Source organism: Vidua chalybeata, chromosome 5, assembly GCF_026979565.1.
Source record: "Vidua chalybeata isolate OUT-0048 chromosome 5, bVidCha1 merged haplotype, whole genome shotgun sequence".
In the NCBI taxonomy this organism is placed as follows: domain Eukaryota; kingdom Metazoa; phylum Chordata; class Aves; order Passeriformes; family Viduidae; genus Vidua; species Vidua chalybeata.
In genome coordinates, this window is record NC_071534.1 from 13,870,175 (window position 1) to 13,894,008 (window position 23,834).

Here is a 23,834-nt window from a genome sequence, read left to right on the forward strand (position 1 = left end):
GGGCTTCCCCTGCTCCGGTGCTCCGGAGAGGTCGCCGTGCGAGTCCGGGTGCTGAGCGCCGCCGGGCGAGGTGGGTCTCGCTCCCCACCGCGTCCCGCCACGCCGCTGCGAGCGGCCGCCCCCGGCAGCCCGGCGGCCGAGGTGGGCTCCCGCGGCGCCGCCGCCGCCCACCGTCCGCGGCAAGGCGGGCCGGCGGGGCCGGGGGGCGGAGGGGGAGCGGCGGCGCACGGCGGCTCGGTGGCTCGGCAGCCCTCCCGGAGGAGCCCGGCCCACCTCTCCCGTGCAGGCACCCCCTCCTCCCCGCCCCGAAAGAGGAACTCCCCGCCCGCGCAGCCCGGCCGCGGCGCAGGGAGAAGCGGCGGCAGCGGCGGCAGCGCGCCCGGCCCCTCCGCGCACCATGGCGCAGCAGCGCCCGCCGCCCGCCGCCGCCTGAGGCGCCCCGCGGCGCCGAGCCGAGCCCGCGCCCATGGCGGCGCCGCCGCCCGCCCTCAGCTGGGCGCTGCCCCTGCTGGCGGCGCTGGCGGGCGCCGCCGGACCCCAGAGCTTCGAGCTGCTGGGGGCCCCCATCGACAACATCGAGGTGAGCGGCGGCGCCGTGCTGGTGGCGGGCGGCAGCTGCCTCTACGAGCTGGGGCCCGACCTGCAGCGCCGCCGCCGCGTGGTGCCGGCGGCGGGGCAGGGATGCGGGGAGCCCCCCGGCACGCGCAGCAACCTGCTGCTGCACTACGAGGAGGCCGGCGGGGTGGGCGTCCTGCTGACCGGCTGGACCCAGGATGGCGGCGCCTGCCAGGTGTGGGAGCAGCCGTCCTACCGGCAGCGCTTGAACCAAAGCGAGGTGGTCAGTTGCCTGCCCGACGGCTCCACCGCCGGCGTCGTCTTCCAGCAGGCCGGCGCCTGGTACCTGGCCGTGGCGGCCACCTACTCAACCAGCGCCGACACGAACCACCTGCACTGCGAGCCCTCGAAGTCGGACAAGGAGACCGTCATCACGGTGCGCAGCATGGTCAACCTGAAGTCCAAGGAGGAGCTGGGCATCATCAAGCGCAGGGAGGAACCTTTGCACTTTGTTGACGCGCTCCAGTGGAGGGATCACCTTTTTTTTCCCTACTACACGTTGAAGGCCAAGTTGGGCAATAACACGGAGCCACCCAGCATGGCTGTCCTGCGCCAGCTGCGCCCTTCAGAGGGTGGCCTTACTTTGCAAGGGCACGTCTATTTGGACTGCGGGTGCAGGAGCCTCATTATTTCCTCCAGCCTTGTCCGCCAGGGTGAGCGGGGCTGGTGGGTGGGCGTGTTCCGCCACAGCCACAACACCAAGGCGTGGAACAGCACTGCCGTCTGCATCTTTGGGATGGAGGAGATGAAGGAGCAAGCCTGTGCATCCACACACTTCAATATGAACGGGAAAAGCTGTGTAAGTCTGGGCATCATTTGCTAAGCTTTCACCCTGCACGCCCTTGTTGACATTGTTATTGTTGTGGCTCGTGTCTCTGTGCATGACTACTCACGGGGTGTCCCTGACCGGGAAGCACGTGAAGTTTGCGAGAAACTTCAGAGCCACACCAGGCTTTGCACATCAGCCCTGGTTCTGTCAGCTCTCGTGATTTCCCCGGCTTGTTCTGTTTCTAAAAAGCTGATTCCTTACTAGATTTTGGTATACTTCCCACCTACCTGTTGTGAAAGGTACATCTAAGGGAGCACCTGAGGGCATCCTGGGTCAGACCTGAGTGTTAGGCTTCTCCCTCGATGTGTCCTTTTCAGCCTAGGATTAGTCATATTTCATTTTATTTTCCATACAGCCTAGATAAAGCATCTCCTATCTTATTCTGTGCATTCACATCTCATGTCATTGCAGCTACATCAGAAATAAAAAAAAAACTCATCAAATTGGCTCTGTGCACTGGACTGTGTGCACTGTTATCCCTATCACTCACTAGTTATCTGTGGTTCCTTTTTCAGTAGTATTTCCCAAGCCTTGCACGATTGGCCTTGCTTTGGAGGGCTCACACAGCCACCTCCCCAAATCCTTGTGTGCAGGAGACAACAATAGGTGATATCTCTTTGTTGTTGCAGTGGTTACATTTTCACAGACAGTGGTATCCCATAGAGTTCCCCATGTCACCTACTTCAGTGACACTCTCTTCAGCTCCTTCCTCCTTTTCAGGGTGAGCGGGGCACAGAGAGGGTGGGATAGGCAAGGCTACTGGTTTTGTTGTGGCGTCAGTAGTAAAGAAATTACCTAAACATTATATTATATAGGAAGGTAAAAATGTCATTCAGATTAAGAAGGTGCTTTTGAAAGGCCTGTCCATGCTTTTAATTTAGATTCAGAAGACTCTCCAGAGCTGTGGCAAAAGGACCACTGAAAAGTATCAAGAAGAATCATAAGGGATCAAGCAAGGCATCATAAAGCAATCCCTAAGCCCTTTGCAGTTCCCACACCATCCAGGGTCTTTGCAGCTAAACTACTGAATCCTTCGTGTATTACAATAAGAGTTTCTTCGAAATTCCTTGAAAGAAGTGCAGTAGATTTACTGGCACTCCTCGGTTTTCCAAATCTAACTCATAGTGGAGTGCAGTGCTGAGATTTTTTTCCAAACAGACTACCAGAGGGCATGTGTGATTCAGTCTGCTTATCTCCCTACTGAGCTGTGAGACTATTGCCAGTGTTAGAGGACGTGGTTGTGAATGAGAACCCCATATGTGGGTGAGACAGCTCTGCTGAAGGAAATAGTGAAACTCACTACGGAGCCAGAGCCAATCCTTTGATTTCCAGTGCTAGCTCAATGTGTGATTTCTGTGCTCCCACAAGGCAAACTTCCGGAATGAATTTGAAGTCTCATTCTGATCCCAAAATACCTATTTGCTTGTTGGAATTTTAGTTTGCATTGTTTGTTTCTAATTAGTCATGAAGTTTCTTAGCAAAGTGCTTTCTGAGCCTGCTAAACAAAACAGAAAAAGAATGCTTCCTGGGCAGTAGATCCTTTCTAAACATTTTATAAAACCTCATGCAAGAGATTTCAGAAGAGCCTCATAGATCTCACAGAGTGACATAATGCAGGTAAGGTGAGGCATATATTTCTGTGGTCAGGGTAATTCCTTGTTCCCATTGTCTCTCAGGGCCTGAATATGAAAATCAATGAACCACTTGTTTCAGTATTGGTCTGATTCAGATCAGACTCCTGTGACTCCAGAGTTACTTTCATGTCCCAAAAGGCTCGTCCCTCCTGGAAACTTAGATTATATTTGGATACAATGTTGAAGAATCTCAACTGTAACAATCTTTAAAAGGATTGCTTACTTAACCTTATGTCCCAACCAATTATGATGTTATTGATTGTAATATTTTGGCACAAGAAATGCAGTTTGCCACTGAGAGAAAAGTGGTATTTTAATATTTTTTGAGATAGCAGGACATGTGGGTCCTGTGAAGTAATATGACCTATACCATTACATGGCTAATTAGCTCTCTTTTTAAAGTAAATTATATGGGCTTATGGTGTATAAACATAGAAATAAATGCATGTAGTTCAGCTTTAATATTTTTTATACTACAGAAGGTTAGGCTAGGCTATTGCAGAGTAAGTTTGGAGATGACAGGCCCATATGCTGCTGCTTCTGGGTTGTTTTAGACCAGATCCTTCTACCGTCTCTCACCAAAGTATGGGAGACCCTGCAATCATGGAATATGCTATTCTTGTGTTGTCTCAGGTTTTAGCTTTTATATTTTTCAGATTCTGTACTGCCTTAGTGTGTACTTCTGAGCTTCATATTAGGGGATAGTAAGCTCTCTTCACAAAGTAGACAAAACAATTCCTTCTCTAGCTGAGGACCAAGGACAAATGATCCAAATCTCAGGCCCAAGAGCATAAACAATGGTGGACTGAAGACAGAAAAACAAGAAGGATGGGACTTGATAAGCTAAAGCTATAATTGGACAATTAACTCCAATATGCTAATACACCAGAACTTATAAAAGTGTGAGACCCTGTGACCAGTTGTCTATTTTTTGTGATGATTTTGGGTTCATCTTGGGCGTAGCCCTGGCTGGGCTCTTGTGCTGCCTAAGGTGTATCCATTGAGGCCTTCTAATAAAGACCTACTTTATTCTTTAGCTCTGTCTAGTCTCTGTTCTAGGTCAGCCTTCACAAGGCATCACTTGGACTGAGCTGACAGGAAGATGGAGTGTGGCATGTCCATCAGTGTGCAGCTTGCAGCAGTGGCTCTGGCCAGAAGGGAGTGCCTCGTGGCATGGAGCTGTCAGGAGTACTATGATGTGTAGGAATGGCAGCAAGCAACAGTACTTAACACTGCTTTAAACTCCAGTCTTTTAAGCCCAGTGTTGGTCTTGAGCAAAGGAATGTGTTGCAGCATTATGAGCGCTGTGAGTGCAAGACCTCTCTGGTGCTTGTGGTGGATGGACCGTGCTGAATGTCAGTCTGGCCTTTGCATTGCAGATACCATGTGTTGTAGGGTGCTGTGGGTCTTAGTCATCTCTGCTGGGTACATGTGAATGCAGGAGCTCAGGTGTGATGTGATGAGATATGTGGATCCCAGACATGGACTATCAGTTTATGTAACAATTGAAAATACAGGGATTTTTTCACTGCAGGAATACAATTTATAGTAAGCATATACATTAGGGAGTAGTGGCAGTGTGTTTTCCTTCTGGTCATCCTTCAGATTTCTGTTACTATTCTGATAACCTTTAGGCAAGACATCCTCTTACCCCTCTCCACTCACATTGCATTTCTCAGTAGGACACTGCAAGAGGGGCTTAGCCCAGGGTATTTATGGTCCTAAATTCCCTGTTAGTTATGCTGTTGCTGCATGTTGTACTCTGAACCCATTCCTGTAAGGTACTGAGCTTTCAGGGCCTAACCCAATAAAGCACTTAATGACATATTTAACATCAGGCATATATAAGTATTTCCATCATCTCATGCCCATGCATTTAAAGAAAAGCATGTACTTGAGTACTTCACTGGATTGGAACCAAATTGCTCTGCATCCTGTTGGAACTCACTGTAGGTGTGTAATCTCTTTAGCTTCACTTTACCTCTTAGGCCAAAGTCCTCATTTGCATTAAGTTTTAATGCTGGATTAGAGTCTATTATTGAAAACTAGTAATTTTTAAGATCCTTACTTAACAACTTTATCAAAAAGTATGTGGCTGCTAAAAATTCTGTGGAATTTCTCCATATAAGAAGTAGGTAAGTCCATTTTTGTTTTGTGCAGTAGTGTGCATAGTGTGCACAAAGTTTGTCCTGCTTGGATGTGTTTATTCAGGACATTGGCACTACTTGATTCCCAGAGACAGGATTCCTATCTAGCAAGAGGCAAGTGGTGTTTTAGTTGAAACTACTCTGAAAACATTTTGCAGTTTTATATTCAGCTATTTTTTCTTTGATTCATGTGTGTCTTAGTTTTGAACATATCTACTTACATGCACTATCAGGGTGTATGTGTTACTGGACTCTCTAGCATATCCTACATATACATAAGTGCATCTTCTTCACAAGTTCCTTAGTTAATAAATGTGAATTTGCCAAATCTCATTCTCATTTTCTTTTCAGAAACCTGACTGAGTACTTACAAACACAGGAGGAATGCTGGAATTTGTCACAAAGTTGCTGTGGGAGTTAGTGAACTTCAAGAAAGGCTTTTCTTCTGTTGTTCTGTGACAGAATAGGAACTACAAGGATCTCAGGTCTCTCACAGACAAGCCAGGATGTTGTGAGTCACAGCCAAGTAGATGAGTAGGAAAAGTGTTCCAATTGGAGAACATCAATAGGGGAGAGATGTAGAGTGTTACCTAACCATGATAATGACAAATCTGGAAATTGGTTTTGCCATTAAAAAAGTTGCATGAGAAGAAAAGGACTCAGGGATATTCAAGGATTCACAATTTTTTGGGTATAAAATGCCAAAAAAAGTTTCTTAATACCTGTAAGAAAGAGAATTGCTGTAGTTTATATTAAGGTGTTTGTTATGTGAAAAGGCTAAGTAGTTGTGATAGTTACTAAAAAATAAGCTATCTTGGTTGGATTTTCATCTGTTATTTAATGCAAGGAAAGAGTTGTAACAGTCTCTTCTTTGAATGTTTTCATTTTTCAGTGGTTGATGCGTATGAGGTCTGGTATGTGTCCCTTAATTTATCAAACACAGTTTGGAATCCTAGGACGAATCCTAGCTTGTGTAAGCTCTACCAAAATGAGATTTTGAAGTCAACAGAGTCACATCAGTTTAATTACGGCATTTAATTTACAGGAACAACATTTGAATTTGTGGTAACTCATTCCAGAGTGATTCATTGCCTTTTATTTAAGGAAATAATTACAGACTTCTAAATATAATTTTGTATCAAAATTGATCCTGTAATTGATTTTATAGTAGTAAAATCAATCTCCTGAGTATTACAGACTTCTAGTGTTGCATCTGATGTTTGATGGGTTTCTAGAGTTAACGTTTTTGAAGTGACTATTTATGTCTTGTTACAATGAGTTTTCAGTTCATCCCTGTTTAGTGTGGGAGATAAGCCACCAAAAACTTGTCAACTCTCACACTCCAGAGATGGGGACTGCACAACCTCTCTGGACAACTTGTTCTGCTTGATTGCCCTCATAGTGGTGCTTTTTCATCTCCTATTCACTAGAAACCTGCAGTGTTTCAGTTTGTGTCATTGTCTCTCGTTACCTTAGGTACACTTTGGTTAAGAGCCTGGCTTTGTTTCTTTGGTCCCTCTGAAATTGTCTCTTCTATAGGCTGAACCAGCCCAGTTTTGGAAAAGACCTGTAAGACCATCCACCACAAAACCCTGTCCCTAAGCACCACACCTACAAGTCTTATAAATACTTCAGATTGGTCAGGCATGATTTATTCTTGGTAAATTTATGCTGCCTTTTCTCAGTCACTTTGTTCGTGTTCTTGTGTCCAGAAATGATTCCAAAGAGGATTTTCTCCATGATTCTCCCAGGAAAAAAGTGAGACCTAATGTGTAGTTCCCTGAAAAAACCTGGTTGTTTTTTTTTTTTAATATTGGTGCAGTATTTGTCTTTATTCAGTTGGAGACTTTACCTGATCTCCACACCTTTTGAAATAGCAGAGAATAACCTTTCAGCTTCATCAGACTGTCTCTCAGCATCTTCCTACAGATCCCATCTGTCTTCCCTAAAACTTGTAAAATCTGAGATTTCTTAAGAGATCTCTGGCTTAATCCTCTCCCAGTACTTGTAGTTTCTCTCCTCCTTGAACTCTGTGTACAAAGAACAACAAGATGTTGCTAGTGAAGTCCAGAGCCATGTCTGCATCCACTGTCAGTAAATCTCCTGAGCTATTCAGCAGCTGGTGTGCATTTTCATTGTTCATTCTTTCATTGCTCATGTGGTAGTGGAATCTCTTCTTGTTATCTATACCATACTTTGCCAGTTCCAAAACCAGGTGACCCTGGGTTTTCCTAACACCATTCCTGCATGTCCAGAGACTTCCTCCTTAGTCCCGCTTCCTCCTCCTTCACGCTCTTGTTCTGCAGTGTAGCTCAGTCGTGACTTCCCCGTTTAGCTAGAGGCCATCTCGTGGTAGGTCTGCTTGTTTTCCTGAGTTTTGTGCTTGACAGAGATTGTCCTGAAAGACCTGCTAGCTTACTTGAGCTCTATTTCCCTTCAAAGCTGACTCTCAGGGGATCCCACTGACTATTTCCCTGAAAACATTGAAGCCTTGTCTCCAGTTCTCTGCTTGGATTATCACATCTTCAGTCAGTTCTTCCTTGGTTTTGAGTAGCAGATCCAGAAGAGCATCACTCTTGACTGACCCCACAGGTTAACACAGCCTGGAGTCCCATCTTTTTCACTTTGCCCCCAGAGCTTTGTAGTCCTGATCTGCACTAGGCCATGGCTTTGATGTCCACATGGATGTGCAACAATGGGTAGTAGTCCAAGGAAAGGAAAATTACCACAGTCTTTCTGCAATGGGTAGGGTCCCCTAAAAAAAGCCCCAGCCTATTGTAACAGCATGACTGTTTAGCAAGTGTGTGCCTTCATCCCTCATGGTCACCCACCACTTCCCTTTGTTCTCTGCTAACACGCTGTTCAAGCTCAGTTGGTTTCAAAGCCTTCCTTAATGGAGCTTGTTCTACCTCACTGGTTATTAGGACACTTTACCACTTCTGTGAACTTAGATCTGAGGGCAGAGAAGGACTGTTTCTGCTGATGCAGGAAGTCACTAGTTTCTAGCTTCCCCATCTCAGGAGTCTCCATCAGCATCTCACTCAACCATAGCCTCTGACTGTTCTTCCTGCCTTGCATAATAAGCCTCAGGATTTGCCTCTGCAAGGTCTCACTGAAGACTGATTTTCTGGTCATCCTTGATTTTTTGCAGGCTACTCACCTGGACAGGCTCGTCCACCTAACACTGCTGGGCAATGCACAAATCAAAAAACTTCCTGGAAATAAAATTTTGGAATGGTTCATGTTCTCATTCCTTAGCCCTAATAAAGGCTTGCTGCATGCTCCAATATTTGTTACCCTCTGATATAGTAAAAATTAATGGAGGTGGTTAAAGGATGGTGAAGTTAAAAAGAAGAATAAAGTTCCAAAAGTTCTTTCTCCCTAGGAAAAGCATCTGTTGTTTCAGTGTTGACTATTGCTATACGGTACTTACAAATCTTGTGTCCTTTTGTATAGCTGCATCTGTTTTTTCACTCGGATGCTCAAACCCTTTATTTTTACTTTTTGGACAGCTGCATATGATGAGTGCTGCGTGAGCTAAAAATGCTGCCCTTTTCTCTGAGGCACGCAGTGTAAAATAATCAGGAGGAAATCAAGACAGAAAGTAGAAGTGTGAATATGGTTGCTGCAGCTGGAGTCATATGGAGGTACATCTGAAAATGAAGTGCCAAATAGAAAATGAGTATAAATACCTTCCATGCCAATAACCAAACAAGTATAGACTGTAGAGGGACTACAGAATAGAACAGAGGATGAAACTGAAGAATTAAAAATGGGAGGACTTACAGAGTGATATTATCTTTTCTTTTGCTTTTCTTGCTTTTTTATGTGCCTAAAAATGTTTTAGGATAGACAAACAGATGACCACGGAGGTGAACGACTCTTCAAGTGTAAAGGAAGTTTAGACTGTAAATGCGTTTTTAAGAATGGATTTAGCTGTGAAAGAAGCAGCTTGGGAAGGCCCTACAGTGCTGTAACCCCATTAGTCACAGTGGAAGAGGTAAAAGGGCTTGTTAAAACAATAAATGGATGTGGAAAAGGGGTGACAGAAGGGTGAAAGCAGCAGCTGCACCCTGGAGGAAATGGGCAAACTGGAGGAATAGGTTGCAAAAGAGAGAAGGCAGTTTTCTTTGTGACTGTCCACCGTCTGAATTCCCCCCGTTCTTACCCGTATTAGCTCAATGTCGCATTGACCCTCCCTCTAGCAAGCAGAGGAGGGGAGGAGACTTCCACACTTGTCAGTACTGGTTCTTCAGTCAGATGAGGAGGATGCACTGATATGACACTGGTTATTTTATTAGTATGTGGGTCAAAATAAAATCTGGCAGCAAAGCTTTTCAGAAACCGGATGAGTACTCCTCTTTTCTGTGATCTTGTTGAACAGAGTCTGTGAGGAACCTAGTGTAGTTTATCTCTCTTACACTACTACATGGTGCACTGCAGAAAAACTATTCCTAATTTTGGTGGAAATGAAAGTGTGGAAGCTCCACTTCCTCACTCCCTAACCTGAGTTAGGGAGTCATTGAGTGCACTAGTTCTGGAGTTTTGTTACCTTCTGATCTATTACGAAGTGAGTTAACTTTTTCCACCTTAAAATGCTTGTAACCACACCCTGCCCCACTTCCCTGTCTAGCACAGATGTCCAGGGTACTGGATTCTCATGGCCAAGTGAGTTTTACCAAAGTTCTGTGCCAGTGCATGACACTTCCCTGTGTCTTGTTCCTGCTGCATGAAAAAAGAAATAGCGACTTTAAATATGAAAGTTAATCAAGTCTTCTTTTATTCCAAGTGGCTGTTCTTTCAAGCTAATTAAAATAACTCAGATGACTGAAGAACATTATAATTGACTTAGGATTGCAGTTCAGAAAAAAAAAATATTTCTAGTGGAAAGACATTTTGGGATTAAGCCAGCATCATAGCATGCAGGAGAGTTGAATTCAGCTGTTACTGTGTTACCGATTTGCTTCATAACTTTGAGAAATGCCTTCACCTTACTTCTAAATGTCAGTTTTGATGGTCCATTCCACACTTTGTTTTGTGCATTTAAGTGAAATAGGCTCTTGCACTCAGAGGGTTCCTGTAGGTTTAGGAATCCGTCCTGGAGGCTGAAATTCTGGATTTTGTAAGCTAACCTACAGGGCTTGTTCCCAATGAGCTGGTCTTACCTGAGCTCTTGTCTCCTACCTCTCCATGCCTGCCACTCCTTTTTGCCAGCACTCGTGTTTGTGCAGCCACATGTTCATATCATGAGGAGCATGACTCAAATGAAGATGTAGGTAGGTAGATTTACAGAGCATTTTCTAGACACATCATTGCCTTAACTAAGCTCACTGGAAAACATTACAGGGAAAGTGAAGTAAAGCTTGGCTGGGGTTGGACCCATTTAGAGAGCAGGTGGGATCACACTTTTGGCAATGTCTACCACAGAGATTGACTTAGAGCAATTCCAGGACTTTAAATCCAAGTTAGTGCTTACTAAGGGGACACATGGGCTTCGAGGGATTTCCCCGGTAAATGGTCCTATTCTCACTCTTGTAGATTTCCTTTCAACAGTCAATCATCTACAATCAGAGTTTTTTGGTTTGGTTTTTCATTCCACAAGATACAGGGACTTCCTGCATGATGTTTTTTTCATGAGCTGCTTGCATGTGTTTGCCACTTAATTTCTTCCAGGTGGGATGGACAATTGAGGGTAACGTGTTGATTTTAAAGCTCACACAGCTACATTTATGTTCTCCATGACATGAACTTTATATTGCTTTATCTCATTTTTATGTTTATGTAATACACAGGTCTCTACTTCCTCTAGTGTCATGGAAGATGAAGGTTTGCATTTTTATACACACAGACACTGTTTGTTTGAAGTGTCTCCTTTCTCCAGAATATTTGCATGCCTTTGAAAGTGGTTGATGAGTGTATCTAGTCTTCAGGTGATGGCAAAGCATAGGCTCATTGAGAAGAACTGGAAATTCAGAATAAACCCAGGACTTATGTCCCAAAAAAGAGAAATCCTATTGCAAAGTAACTTACTGCTGCTACACTGAGTCTGTATCCCACTGAAGTCAGTGATTTAACTGCAGCAGATATAATATTTGTTACAGACATGGCCGGTTGTCCCATATGAAAAACTAGTTTTGTGTGTAATTTCAATAATATGTTGCTCTGAAATTGTGTCAGAATTGGAATGTTACTCAAAGTGTTGTCTAAAGTTGGTTCTCTGAGAATCTTTCCAAGGATTCTTCTTTTCCTCAAAGTTTTTAAGTATAGGTGAATGATTTTTTAATATGTTTTTCTTATATCTGATTCTCAGGAGGCACGATCAATCAAGAAATTACCTACCTTGATTCACTCTGGATTAGTAGCTGTTTATGGCACAGTTGTTTTAAATCATATAGTTCTCTTTTTGGGAACAGATGATGGACAGTTACTGAAGGTAAGCTGAGTGTGGCAGTTCTTCCCTTCTCCACCAACTGCTGTTGCATTCAAGTGGGTAAATATTTCCTGGTTTATTCAGTATATTATAAACAAATATGATCCCCTGATTCTCTATATTTTGTGTGTGAAATAACTGTTGTATGGTCATTTGGAGAGCAAGATAACTTTCAAAAGCAATTATGTACCCTGCTAAAATTCAAGTAAACATTTCATTAAAACACTAATGCCCACAGTATTAATTAACAGACTGTGGAGTTCTCAGTTATTCTGCCTTGTTTCCTCTTTGCTTTGATTTTTCCAGTAGAAATATTGTTAGATTTTGGAAGAGTGTGTGTGTGTTTGTTTGCCTGTGTGATGTGAAAAGCTGTCCATTAGAGAGAAGAGTCAAGATTCATTTTGCCTTAGCTTCTGAATAGTTGACCTGTGCTAACTTAAATCCATTGCTTGAAAGTGAAAGTCGTCTTATCTCATTATCAAACATTTCAACCATCCAGTCAAATGTCTTTTATGCTTTATTTTTCCGGGTTTTGTGAAAATGTGCATTTCCTGCCTACACTGCAAAGGATGACTCTCATTCTTTGTCTTTATTAAGCAGACATTTGGAGAGGAATATAGTAGAGACATTGAAAAACTTTGTCCACTTGATTTCATTTTGCTTTTGATAATGAAAAATGAAATTGAAGTCTTCCATGTCTCCTTAACACAGTGGAGACAGTGAACATATTTCCCTTGTTTAGTCATGAAAAACCAGCGTTGGTGTGCTTATTGACTTCTAAAATGAAGTTTCTGGGGTCTCTGGTTCCCTTGAATTCTAGGCAAAGGGTGGTGGAAAATAGTAAAGTTGGGCAAGGTAAGAAAAAGAAATATAATCACAGGTGTGTACTTAGAGAAACCACAAAGAAATTTGTGTAAATTCCTTTTTACTTTATGAGTGTCTGAATGTTAGTTTGTTTTCTGAAGGCTAATACTTTCTCTCCATTGACAGGAGTAAAAGGTTGTAATTTTGGGACATAGACATTTGTTCCACGTTCAATTTCCAAATCAGTCAGTAACAGGCCTGGTGGCAGGCATGTTTCATATGCTAAAACAGTGCCAAATTCAGTGCTAAATGTGTCTGGCATGGATTTTGTTGAAATTCTGTTCTTATGGTCTTCTCCTTCATCCTTGTCCAGTGTGAGAATCAGTGCAGTAAGTGAATTGAATCATGGCACAGTAGTTCATCTCAGAGGCTTTGATGTAACTGAAATTAGGCTTTTGTTTAAGATGTTGACTGATCAATAAAAGAACATGGGAATAATTCAATTACACATGTTTTAGGCTATTCTTAATGAGGATATGAAATCTAGTTGCCCAGAGGTTTTATATGAAATTGAGGAAGAAACTTCCATTTTCCCCAAACTACGACTTGATCCAGTGAATAATAACTACATCTATCTGTCCTCTGCCAATAAGGTAAGTACAACATTTAATAAAATAATAAATTCATATAAACTACTGCTTTAAGGATTTCTTCCACTTTTAAGTCAAGCATCAGTTTGTGTCAGAGTTAGACTTTTAATATGCAAACTGCAGTCACCACCTTTCCATCTAATACCTGCTTATGTTGTCCAAGTTTAGACTCCTGCAGAGCTTGGAAGAGCTTCTGCTGTCATGGTGCTGCCTAGTGTTGCTATGATCCAGCAATATTATAATTATAATATAATTATATTATAATTCCATGGTTATTTTATGCCATTCTGCCAAGGGAGTGTTTGTTTCTGTTTTTCCTGGAGGCAGGAAAATGCAGATCATGCAGAGCCAAGCTTAGAGACAGCAAAAAAACTTGTACACTCTTTGGAGACAAAGCAGTCCCAATGTTGGTAGGTCAGGGTTTGCCAGTCGATTAAGGATTTTATAAAGTGGAGAAATCTCTTCATTTGAGAGATGGCTTTGAAGCCTTAGTTCTGATGAAATCAGTGATAATGCTGTAATCAGTGATAAAATTCCCATTGTCTTCAGTTAGACATAGACTTCAGAAGAACAAAACAAAAGGACAATGAGAAGTGAGCAATGTGTGTGCATAGTGAGGCCAGGGAGTTCAGCAGTGGCTGAGAGCTGCTGCATGCGAGCAAACGTGTTGGAGCTGCACGTCGAGCAGTGAGCGGCTCCCAGGAGCCAGTACATACAGTTGTTGCAGCACATCCTGCAGCAGGGCTACTGAGCAGCAATCAGAAAATCCCTTTGTCTCACCAGCAGTGGGAAAGATGGCATGGAAAGCTTAAGGGCTTGCTGTCCATCTTTCACCCAGCACTTAATTACCATCAGTTAAAATAAAATCACTTTTCTGGCAGTGAACATAGTGATTTAGCCTGCTGTTATAGAGCAGGGGTAAGTTAGTAGGAGAACCCCTGACTGATATAAAACATCTATCACAAATATAGAAGGAATCGAAGTCTCAGTCAAAAGTATACACAGATATTCAAAGACTTGAATTTTCTTTAGCTTTGATAAAAGACCAAGTTGTTATAGAGGAACAGCAGGAATAAATGCACTTCTCTAATCATCTCTTGGAGCTGAAATAAGGCTTCTACAGTGTCTTCTTTAACTTCCCAGTAATCTAGGATTATGACTGGTTTCTGAATTTATTATCTCACACACTTTCAGATAAATTGAATTTTACAATATATGGATGGAAAAAGCAGTAAATATAATTTTGCAGAAAGCAGTGTATCTTTGTTTCTGTTGACAAAATATAGGAACTTCTAATTCTTGCAAATTTGTAAAATATGGTTTGAATTAGTTTTTCTTACTAAGATCATTAATTCACATTGTTATTAATCACATTATTTGTATCTGTATTCAGTATTTGTAATCAGCTTTCTCTTTTTCTTTTTCCTTTCCTTTTCTGAAAATGGCTGGCTAGGATATTCAAGCTGAATGTACAAGTATAGATACATACATATAGCCACAATTATCTACATTTACTTACTGAAATGGCATTTTCATGCATGCTAAGCAGTTGCATGCGTTTGTTCTAGTGTGCACATGCAGTAACCTGACATGGTGATGCAAACACAGATGCATTTTGTTATGCGCATGCATTTTTGGATGCACCTTCATCAATCATTTAAATATCTCCATTCTGAGGAGAGGAAAATGGTGTTCTGCTAAGCAGAGCATTGTTTGTAAAATGTACCTCCTTTCTATTATTATCTATATTTCACTATGCTGATCAGTCTTTCTTGCATTAATCTGCCCGTGCTGGCCTTTGAGTAGTACAATCAAAATTGTTATTGTCAGAGGTGTTTCATTATCTGATGGCAAAATACAGTGTGTGCAAAATAGGCTGCATATTTCTATCCAAAGGTCTTCTGGCAGAGGGGAATCCATAAGGAGACTTCCCCAGAGGGACTGTGCTTGTCAGATTTTTAATGGTAACCTTCAAGTTCCCTGTTTATGGAGGCTGTATTAATTCAATGTGTTATTGCATTCTTTGGTTTCAGGTGAGAAGAATACCAGTTGCAGATTGCGGTAGATTTGCTTCTGAGCAAGAATGCTTGTCTGCAAAGGACCCCTACTGTGGGTGGTGTTCTTTCAATAAAAGGTATTTTTTAGTATTTTAGACTGCCATATAAAAGGAGAGCATTATTAGTCAGTGTACATTTTGACTGGCTTGAGGCTATTCAACATCAAAACTGTATCTACTGATTTTCTGTGGAATCAGTCATAGCCATAAATGTGAGATACTTTCTTGTCATGTGAAAGGCAACTTTTGAAAGCCTTTGTAACCCTCAGATTTTTGAGATCTACCCATAAAATATATGTTGGACTTAAAATAAGACATCATTTTGGTTTTAGAAAAGATACTTTTGTTTTCCAGATTGAGAGATAAAATTGTGTACCTGTGCTTGAAACATCTTAATAGCTGGGAGCATCTTGTATATGAGAACATGAAAAGAGTGCTTAGTTGTCTTCTGTATTGATAGTTTGTTTTCTTTGGACCACTGACTTTGGTTTAGGCCAAAGGAGAATTTCTTTCTAAATACTTCATTCCCACATTTCAATCATTAATTTTGACACTAACTTTGAAGCAGGAAATCTATTTTACATCTGGGGCCTGGACTGGAGAAATTCCTGGGTCATCTAGGCTTAGTCTTAGCAATTGCAAGCAACCACATCATGTAAAACTAAAAACTTGCAAAGGACCATCCTAAATTTAAATAGGCTTTTTGTCCTTCCTGTCCTGGTTGTGCAGCTTCCTGGCAATCTCATTTTTTGCTGGTAAAAATATGTCTGCTCATTTTTGTCATGTGTATGTTTATGAACAGGTTATAGTTATTTGTTCTGGTGTTCACATCACCTTTGCCTAAATAAGTTCCTCCCCCACTCCCTCACACTCACCTCTTCAGTGTTTTTGTGAAAGCAGCCTCTCTCTCTCTCTCTCTCTCTTTTCATTTTGGTATGCTGAAACATTGAACTTCACTGAGGTCCTCTCACTTGAAACACCTTTCTTACCTCCACTCCAGTAATCCTTCCATGAAATTCATGCATCCTTTTAAGATAAGGATGGCCAGGACTCTCAAAGTGTTCCAGAAGAGATTTCAGCTGTGCCTTGCTTAATGTTGTTTAATCAGTCTGTCCAGAAAGCACCTTAGTGTGTTCTGGGATCACAAATGTCTTTTTCATGACAGCATCACATTGATGGGCCACAATCATCCATGATCAAATAATGCCCCCAGGTCCTTCTCTTTCTTTGTTGTCTTTCCAACTGATGAGTTTCCAGTCTATAAAACATATGGGTTGGGAGATTTTTATTGCTGTAGGTACATGTTCTTGTACTTTATGCTTTGAAATGTCATTCCATTTCAAGGTTATCCAAGTTTTCCTGTGTGATATTCTTATCTTCCTTTGCATGTTAATGTTCCCAACTCTGTATCATCAACAGATGTCAACAGTGTAAACCTTCTTTTATGCCAATTTGCCAGTGATTAAAATCTTAAACTAAAGTGCCTATAAAATGAATTTTTGGAGAATTTCACTAGTAGCCTCTTCTAGAAGGTTAATACTACTCATTTTGATTTGTTACCCATTTGGTGTTAGTGTGATTTTGCTGAAGCTCTGCTACTATGTGTTTGCTAAGGTAGTTATTGGAAGAGAGTAGGTATTTGTTCTGTAATGCATTTTCTTCAAATTCTCTTTTGCTCCCTTGATAGAAGCTGTGTATGTTACAGTGCTAAGCTTTTCAGGCTTTTAATTGCCTTATAAAGAGATTGTGAATAACTCTTATTACTCAGTAAATCCCCTGCTTATGAGGGGAATCACGAAACATTTCCGTTTGATTGAAACAGAAATAATTTACTCTTTTGGAGAAAAAATTAATTACTGTAATATGAGTCGTGTTCAACACCCACATAATTTTTTACTGTGGAATACTTAATGTCATTAAATATTTGGCTTTGTGAAGAGACACATCTGAGTGAAACTTTAGGAAAAGAGGAAGAAGTATTTAGCCAATATTTTAGTCAAAGTCCATACATGTCCACTAAAGCAATATATTCCATAATGATTTTGAGATCAATGATGTTTTCTACTTTTACAGGGAAATAAATTTTCTGTAAAATAAAAAACACATTCCAGTTCTTACTTAAAATTTACTAGCAATGCTCATTCTTCATTTTAAGGACAGTGTGAATTAAAATCCAGTCCTTTAATGAAAAAATGTGTGCATCTCATTGCAAGTGAAAACAAAATGAAAATAAATGTTTCTACTGTTCCTATTTCTACTCTTTCTTCCATAGGGACATATATAAATTCTCCTTTTCACTTGCAATCATTCAAACCAGTCATAGCATTGTGTGATTTCTCCTAATGCTTCTAGATTTTTTATAGATTAATCAGATTATCCTGAATTATGCTGAAATATAATTCAAATACAAGATATCGATGTTTTACATGCATGTTTTCCATATGGAAACAACACAATGTATTATCTAACATGACCAGAGTTACTTTTGCGTGTAGTCAATGTATGGGACGTCAGTGGACTTCATTTAGGGGTTGGTATATTGGAGAAAGAAAGAAGCCTCAACTTTCTCTGAAAACATGTTCTCATTCTATGAGGAAATCAGTATGCTTTAGCAGGACAGAGAAGGCAAGTACTTAACAAAGATTAGTGAAGCAGAAACTTAAGTAAATACAAATGAATCAGTGTGCATAAGTGTTGTGTTGTTATAGTGAAATAAGAGGAACTCAGTTCCAATAATGTAGAGAAATCTTCAGTACTATGAAGATCTAGTTTGCTGTAGAATAGTAAAAAAAATAAATCTTGACTCTGCTTTTCTCTATACACATATCTATGCATGTCTGAAATCTGATCCAAGGGTTTCATACCTTATACCTTCATATTTGTATAAGGTCCAGTTCACCTTTCCAAGAAAGCCAAAATTAGTTGTCTGAGTCTGTATGTTAATTTTCAGAATCTTGTGGTTCACAAATAATATTTATCTGTTATATTAATTCAAAATACTTGCAATCAATATAATTTTTTAAAAAAATAGGGTTATTACAGAATAATTTCATCTTTGGGTGAGTGTAATTATTTTGCTCTTAGCCTTTGCAGGGGAATTTTGAGAATTTATGCTGGGGGGCATCAGATGTGACTGATTCCTATGAAAATGACTGCTCTCCACAGCACACTGTTAGAGTGTTAAAGGTCAGCTTTGAGAGCAACAAAAGATGCATTTTTCCCTCACATAAAGACAAGCATGACCCTGGGTCCTGGGTGACATTACTGGTTTTGCTATTAAACTCTCAGATTCTTCATTGCAAATGCGGAAAACAGGTTTGCTACTTGTGTTCCTCAGGCAGTCTTAAGAAAGCAAGTAGCTTCTTCCTGGGACAGTTGTAAATATTCAGCTTAATAAACAGTTTTCTTTTTTAATATTTCAATATTAACATCACTGAAGTGCATACACTTATTTAGTGCCACATACTGCAAGTGTGTTGCCTTGCATCTTTACCATTATAATCCTTACCCAGTCAGAAACTGTAGGATGTCTTTCTTTTGTCTTTCCTCATTGCCAGTGTGAACTGCCTGCCTGCATGTATCTGAGAATGGTTATGCACATCTGTTGATGACAGATCCGTCTTCTGTCGCTCTAAACTGTGGTGCTAATGAACCTTTGTGATCTCAGTAGGGTGAAGAGAGATATAAATGAGACTGAAATTCACCCTAGCTCAGACCGTTTGAAATATGTCAAGCATATATAGTCCCAGGTTATTACAATATCATGATCTGAATGTATTCAGATGCAAAACCCCACCAGGTTCTTGTCCAGAGGGAACACAGTTTCCGGAGTTAGACCACAAAGGAAGTGACCTTGTCTTTAACTGCATTCCAATTGCCAACATCTTGATCTGCAGAGAAGATGACTTTATGGTTCCTAAGATTTGTGGGGTTATTTTGGGCATTTTGGGAATGTGGTGGGTATTTTTGTTGAACATGTTGTTCATTTTGGAGGGAAAACACATTGTTTGTGAAATATGTTTTTACAGTGAGCTCCTAATGAAAAAGGCCCATAGTTTGCAATTGTGAACTCATATCCAGTTTGTAGCAAAAGAATGGTTCATGCCAGGCAGATGTCACTGTTGATAGGATTGAAGCTATATATGCTTCTACATTTGGTAGAAAAGTAGAATTAAAACTATTAAATGTTACATTTATTTATAAATATTCAATCTTAGTATTAAAATATTAAGATATATTCAGTTAGCACTTACTGTCTTTAATTGCTAACTGTATGAAATTATTTGGAGTTAATCTATGAATTGTTCATTAACTGTTGACAGCAGACAGCATTTTAAGGATTCACCTTTCAAACTCATTGATTGTCCATCTAATTTGTATGCCTATGTTGTCTTTTTCTTATAACATGTTTTTAATATCTGTAATCTTTATAGTACTTATGTATCCCAGTGTTTCCTCAGTCTTCCTTAATTTTTTGTTGCACAGTGTATTTCCTACGTTTTGGCATCTCTCACATTTGTATTTACTTTGAGCTATCCTAATTCTGAAATGAATTTTGTGCTTGAAGACAAAGAAATCTATTTTGGACCTTTTCAAATCCAGTGTTTTTATCCAAGTGCACTGACAAAAAAGGGAAGGATTACCATTCATATCAGTGGGTGACAAAGGAGATTAGGGAAGAGGACGCATCTCATCAGCTATGCACATTCATAGTATAGCTTTACATTTGAACTTCACTCCCATCCCTTCTTATGCCCTCTCGAGAGAACAAGCAGTTTCCATAGTGTGGTTCATTTCATTTTGGTATGAATGTCTAAAACAGGGTAGGTGAATTGTACCCTAAAGAACGTATTTCTCCCCAAAGAGTGTGGAGGGGGACTGGGGGGCAGCGAGGGGATCAAATCTAGAGCTGTACAATGAAACAGTCAAGTTGGTGATTATGAATTCCAGGCTACCAATTCCACTGTTACTAGCCAAGCATCTCATATTTGCTTGAGTCCCATTGACTTAATGAAAACCCTCAAGCATATCTCAGTGCATTGTAATTAATTTTGGTAAGCAGAAGATTTTACTGATTGTTTTCCTGAAGCTTTTTGTAGTTATAACCATATTTCTGTAAAAAAAATCAATAGTATTCCTGTAAAAAAATCAATAACTTTAAATAAGTTGAAGTACAGTGTCTGAAGTCAAAGGCACAATAAGGAGGCTAGTATAATTTTATGTATACTTTTAGGTGCACATTAAAAGAAAATTGTACACATTCAAACAGCATAAATGGTTGGTATAACATTTCACATGCACCTGATAAAGATCTGAAAATCCTGCTAAGTTTTCCTGCCAAATATCAGGTATGTACACCCAGTTTTATGTGTGTTTATTTATTGTGACTTAAAATATGTAATTTTGTTGCTTATTGCAGCTTGTCTTCTTTTGTCACCATGTTCCATACATTAGTTCCTATTACCCCAACAATTGGCAAATATCTTGGAAATCTCAGTAAGCTCAATGTGTAAATTAGATAGATGTTCTCCTCTGCTCCTATGAAACGTATCCTGAAGCTACGCTTCATGGTGCTGAGTCAAAATTTCAAATATTTACTATGCTAACATTGCTTGGAAATGTTTCCAATTGCATCACTGTATCAGCTATTTTAATATTTCCAGTAACTGTATATCAAGTGCAGTATGGAAGTTCTGAGCTTTGTAACAAGTTAGAAAACATTCACTGGGACACATATGCTAACACAAATTCTTAAGTGCTTGATATTAGTCTTTACTCTGTATCTGTTCACAGCACACGCAGCCTTGAATATTTGATTATCAACTATTGTGACTGGCCACTTAATCTGCACGCTATTGTTTCTGATTTCCTGATTGAATACACTGATGTAATCATATTTGTAAAGCACTCACAGCCAGAAACAAAAGATAATTCATTACAATATAAGTTCTGTTTCATAATTAAGTGTTCTTTGGTTATGGATACAAATGATCTCTCTCTGTGAAGATTCTTACTTAAATATTTTTAAAGGAATATAACAGCATATAACACAGTAAAAATTATAGGTTTTAACTCCAAAATTATTTAAGATTATTTAAGATACCATACAGATCCATTTAATTTCTGGAAGTAAGCAGTGCTGTTACTTTCAGAACTCTTTCTGTATTGCTTCTTCATCTGGGAGAGTCACTCTCCTTTGACAGTTTCCTTAGTGAATTGTCTGCTTTCACCACAAAAATTTTTGTCTTGTGCATTTCATAGTTTGTCATTTTCTGTAAAGACAAGGTAATGACTTAGCAAGTATAACAAAACCCCCATTGTATTCTTGTTTTTATTGTTTTATAGGTTGTTGTGACTGCAAATATAAGCAAAATCCTTACTTTCTGTATGATAAAAATTGTAACAACTGTTGAAATATTTTATGAAAATGTAGTGCTGAAAAATTCATCCTGTTTCTGCAATCTAAGCACTCCGATGATAACTGATAATGGTATGTTTTACTATTAAATGTATTTAATGCTTATTCACTGTTCTTTAATACTGGGGAGTACTGTATAAATACAGGCCTAATGAGTATGAAAGTACGTAATGCTTTTTATTAAATGTCACTGAAGAAAAATAATTAATATTTTGTCGAGTGATGTGAGTATACACACAGTGTTCTTGGTGATTAAAGTTTTGTTAATATAGAATCCTTTGCAGAAGTAATAACACACATTATCCTGTGACTGGAAGCAGCTTCTTCAGTTGACCCGGTGGCAGTGCAGTGCCTTAGCATTAGAATTATTTACATAGTGCCATTAATAACTGTCTAAGGAAACTTAAGATAACTGCAATGACAATCAAGCTGGCTGGAGCAATGGAAACAATGTTGGTCTAGTGCTTTGCCTTGACAAATTAACCCATCTTAATTCCTCTCTAATCTGCAAACAGAATTTGTTTTTGCAAGAAACTGTACTAGCATAAATAAGAGGAGAATCTAATTATGAATGTCTGCACAATAAATAATCTTAACATTTAATTAACTGTTTCAACCTAATTTAAACACTGTGAGAATGTGATTATGCAATATAGAATGTTAGCAGAAAAATAGATGGGGCAGTTTGGTGGGTACATCTTTTTGACTTGATTTCATTCATCCTTCTGAATTGTTGCTTGAATCATTTTGCAGTAATTCTGACACTACTTTGTTCACCAGTAGTTCTCAGAGTTAGATACCTGAGCGGTTTGTGTTGGATGTATGATGCTTGTTATCTGGTTTGTGTATCTAATGGACAGCTACAAGTTTTAGAATGAGGTGGTAAATTACTGAATGTCTAGACTTTTGAACTGTTCTTTAGGCTTTGGTCTCAAGGATCAGATCATAATCCTTCACAGTAGAGTCTTATTTGACTAATAGTAAGGCAACATCCCCCTTGCATTTCTTCAAGAGTCTGTATAAAAGCAGAAAGCTTTTCTAACAGGGATTGGCCTTATAACTTCTTAAAGTTGCTTATGTTAGAATGCAAGAGTTTTAATCTAAACTAAGGAATAGATAGCAAACACAAGGATTCTCACATGTTTTTAAATAACTTGAAGAGGAAACAGAAAACAGACCTTGCCTCTATTTCTTCCTCAGTAATATAGCCCAAAGGACATAGAATACTGTCCATGAATCTGATTCTCTTATAAAAACCTTGGTACAGGAAGAGGAGTGAAATTTACCAGGTATTTTCAAGGACCTGTTGTTTTGAAGAGCTCAGTGCTACAAAGAGCTCTTTTTCTCAGGGACCCTTGCCCCTGAAGAAGGTTCTTTGCAATATTTGGATCTGAGGAAGCTGTATGGGGAAAATTCCTCCAGCATCACAGAAGTGTTGTGTCAAATTCCTGTCCAGCATTGGGAATTGAGAAGGAAAGACTGTCACTAGAAAGTGACAGCTGGAGTGATATCCATGAGTATTTTGATCTATTAAGCTGTCTTTAGTAAACACTATTAGTGGATTTTTAAGAGGGAAATGTCCTTTATTGACCCAGTCCCAGAAGCTGTGTTATCTTGTAATTATGGAGTATATAGTTTGGTTCTCTGTCTTCACAGATTAAAGCTTTCTCTTAATTCCATTAGCAGGTTTTCAGAGAACATTTGTTATGGAAGCCAGCTCACCTTGCCTGTGCTTTATGCCAAAAATGAGCCCTTTGTCAGTGTTAACCAGAAGGCTGTGAGGTTACCTTGTGCCTGCCAGTATTTACTGCTACTCACATGCTCCTGTGAGCTGAGACCTCTTAGTGGATAATTCAAGTGTGAAGTAATATTATCTGTTTGTGGTATCTCCTGTAAAGTGACCTCAGTTTCACAAGAGGATGCACTTGCAAAGCTCCTTTAGGTATCATTTCCTGGAAAAAACATTTTGAAAATATCTGCTCCTCAGTGCAGTCTAATGCATTTTAAAAGGTCAGCCCAGACCATACAGAAAATAATAGGTTCCATTAATTTCAACACAGACAGAATCAGGAAAGCATATTAGACAGTGTTGTTTTTAAAGTATTTATACAAGCTTAAAAATAAATACAAGCTCTGCCAGTAGAAGATAAATTCCTCAGTTTTACTTACTATTTCTAGTAAAATACTAGGAGTATTTTACTCCTTCTGTAGCTCATGGCCTGAGACCTTTCTCATATATTGATTTAGGCAA

General features: G+C 40.0%; 1 protein-coding gene across 1 annotated transcript in view; it reads left to right on the forward strand.

Annotated features, from left to right (window-relative positions):
* The first annotated feature begins 466 nt into the window (after positions 1-466).
* PLXNC1 (plexin C1) overlaps positions 467-23,834 on the forward strand; it is a 70,697-nt gene continuing 47,329 nt past the window's right edge. The window contains exons 1-6 of the mRNA XM_053943865.1: positions 467-1,414; positions 11,536-11,658; positions 12,978-13,112; positions 15,143-15,243; positions 20,399-20,513; positions 21,511-21,655. Coding sequence (XP_053799840.1) covers positions 467-1,414; positions 11,536-11,658; positions 12,978-13,112; positions 15,143-15,243; positions 20,399-20,513; positions 21,511-21,655 — 1,567 coding nt within the window. The remainder of the gene's footprint in view (positions 1,415-11,535; positions 11,659-12,977; positions 13,113-15,142; positions 15,244-20,398; positions 20,514-21,510; positions 21,656-23,834) is intronic.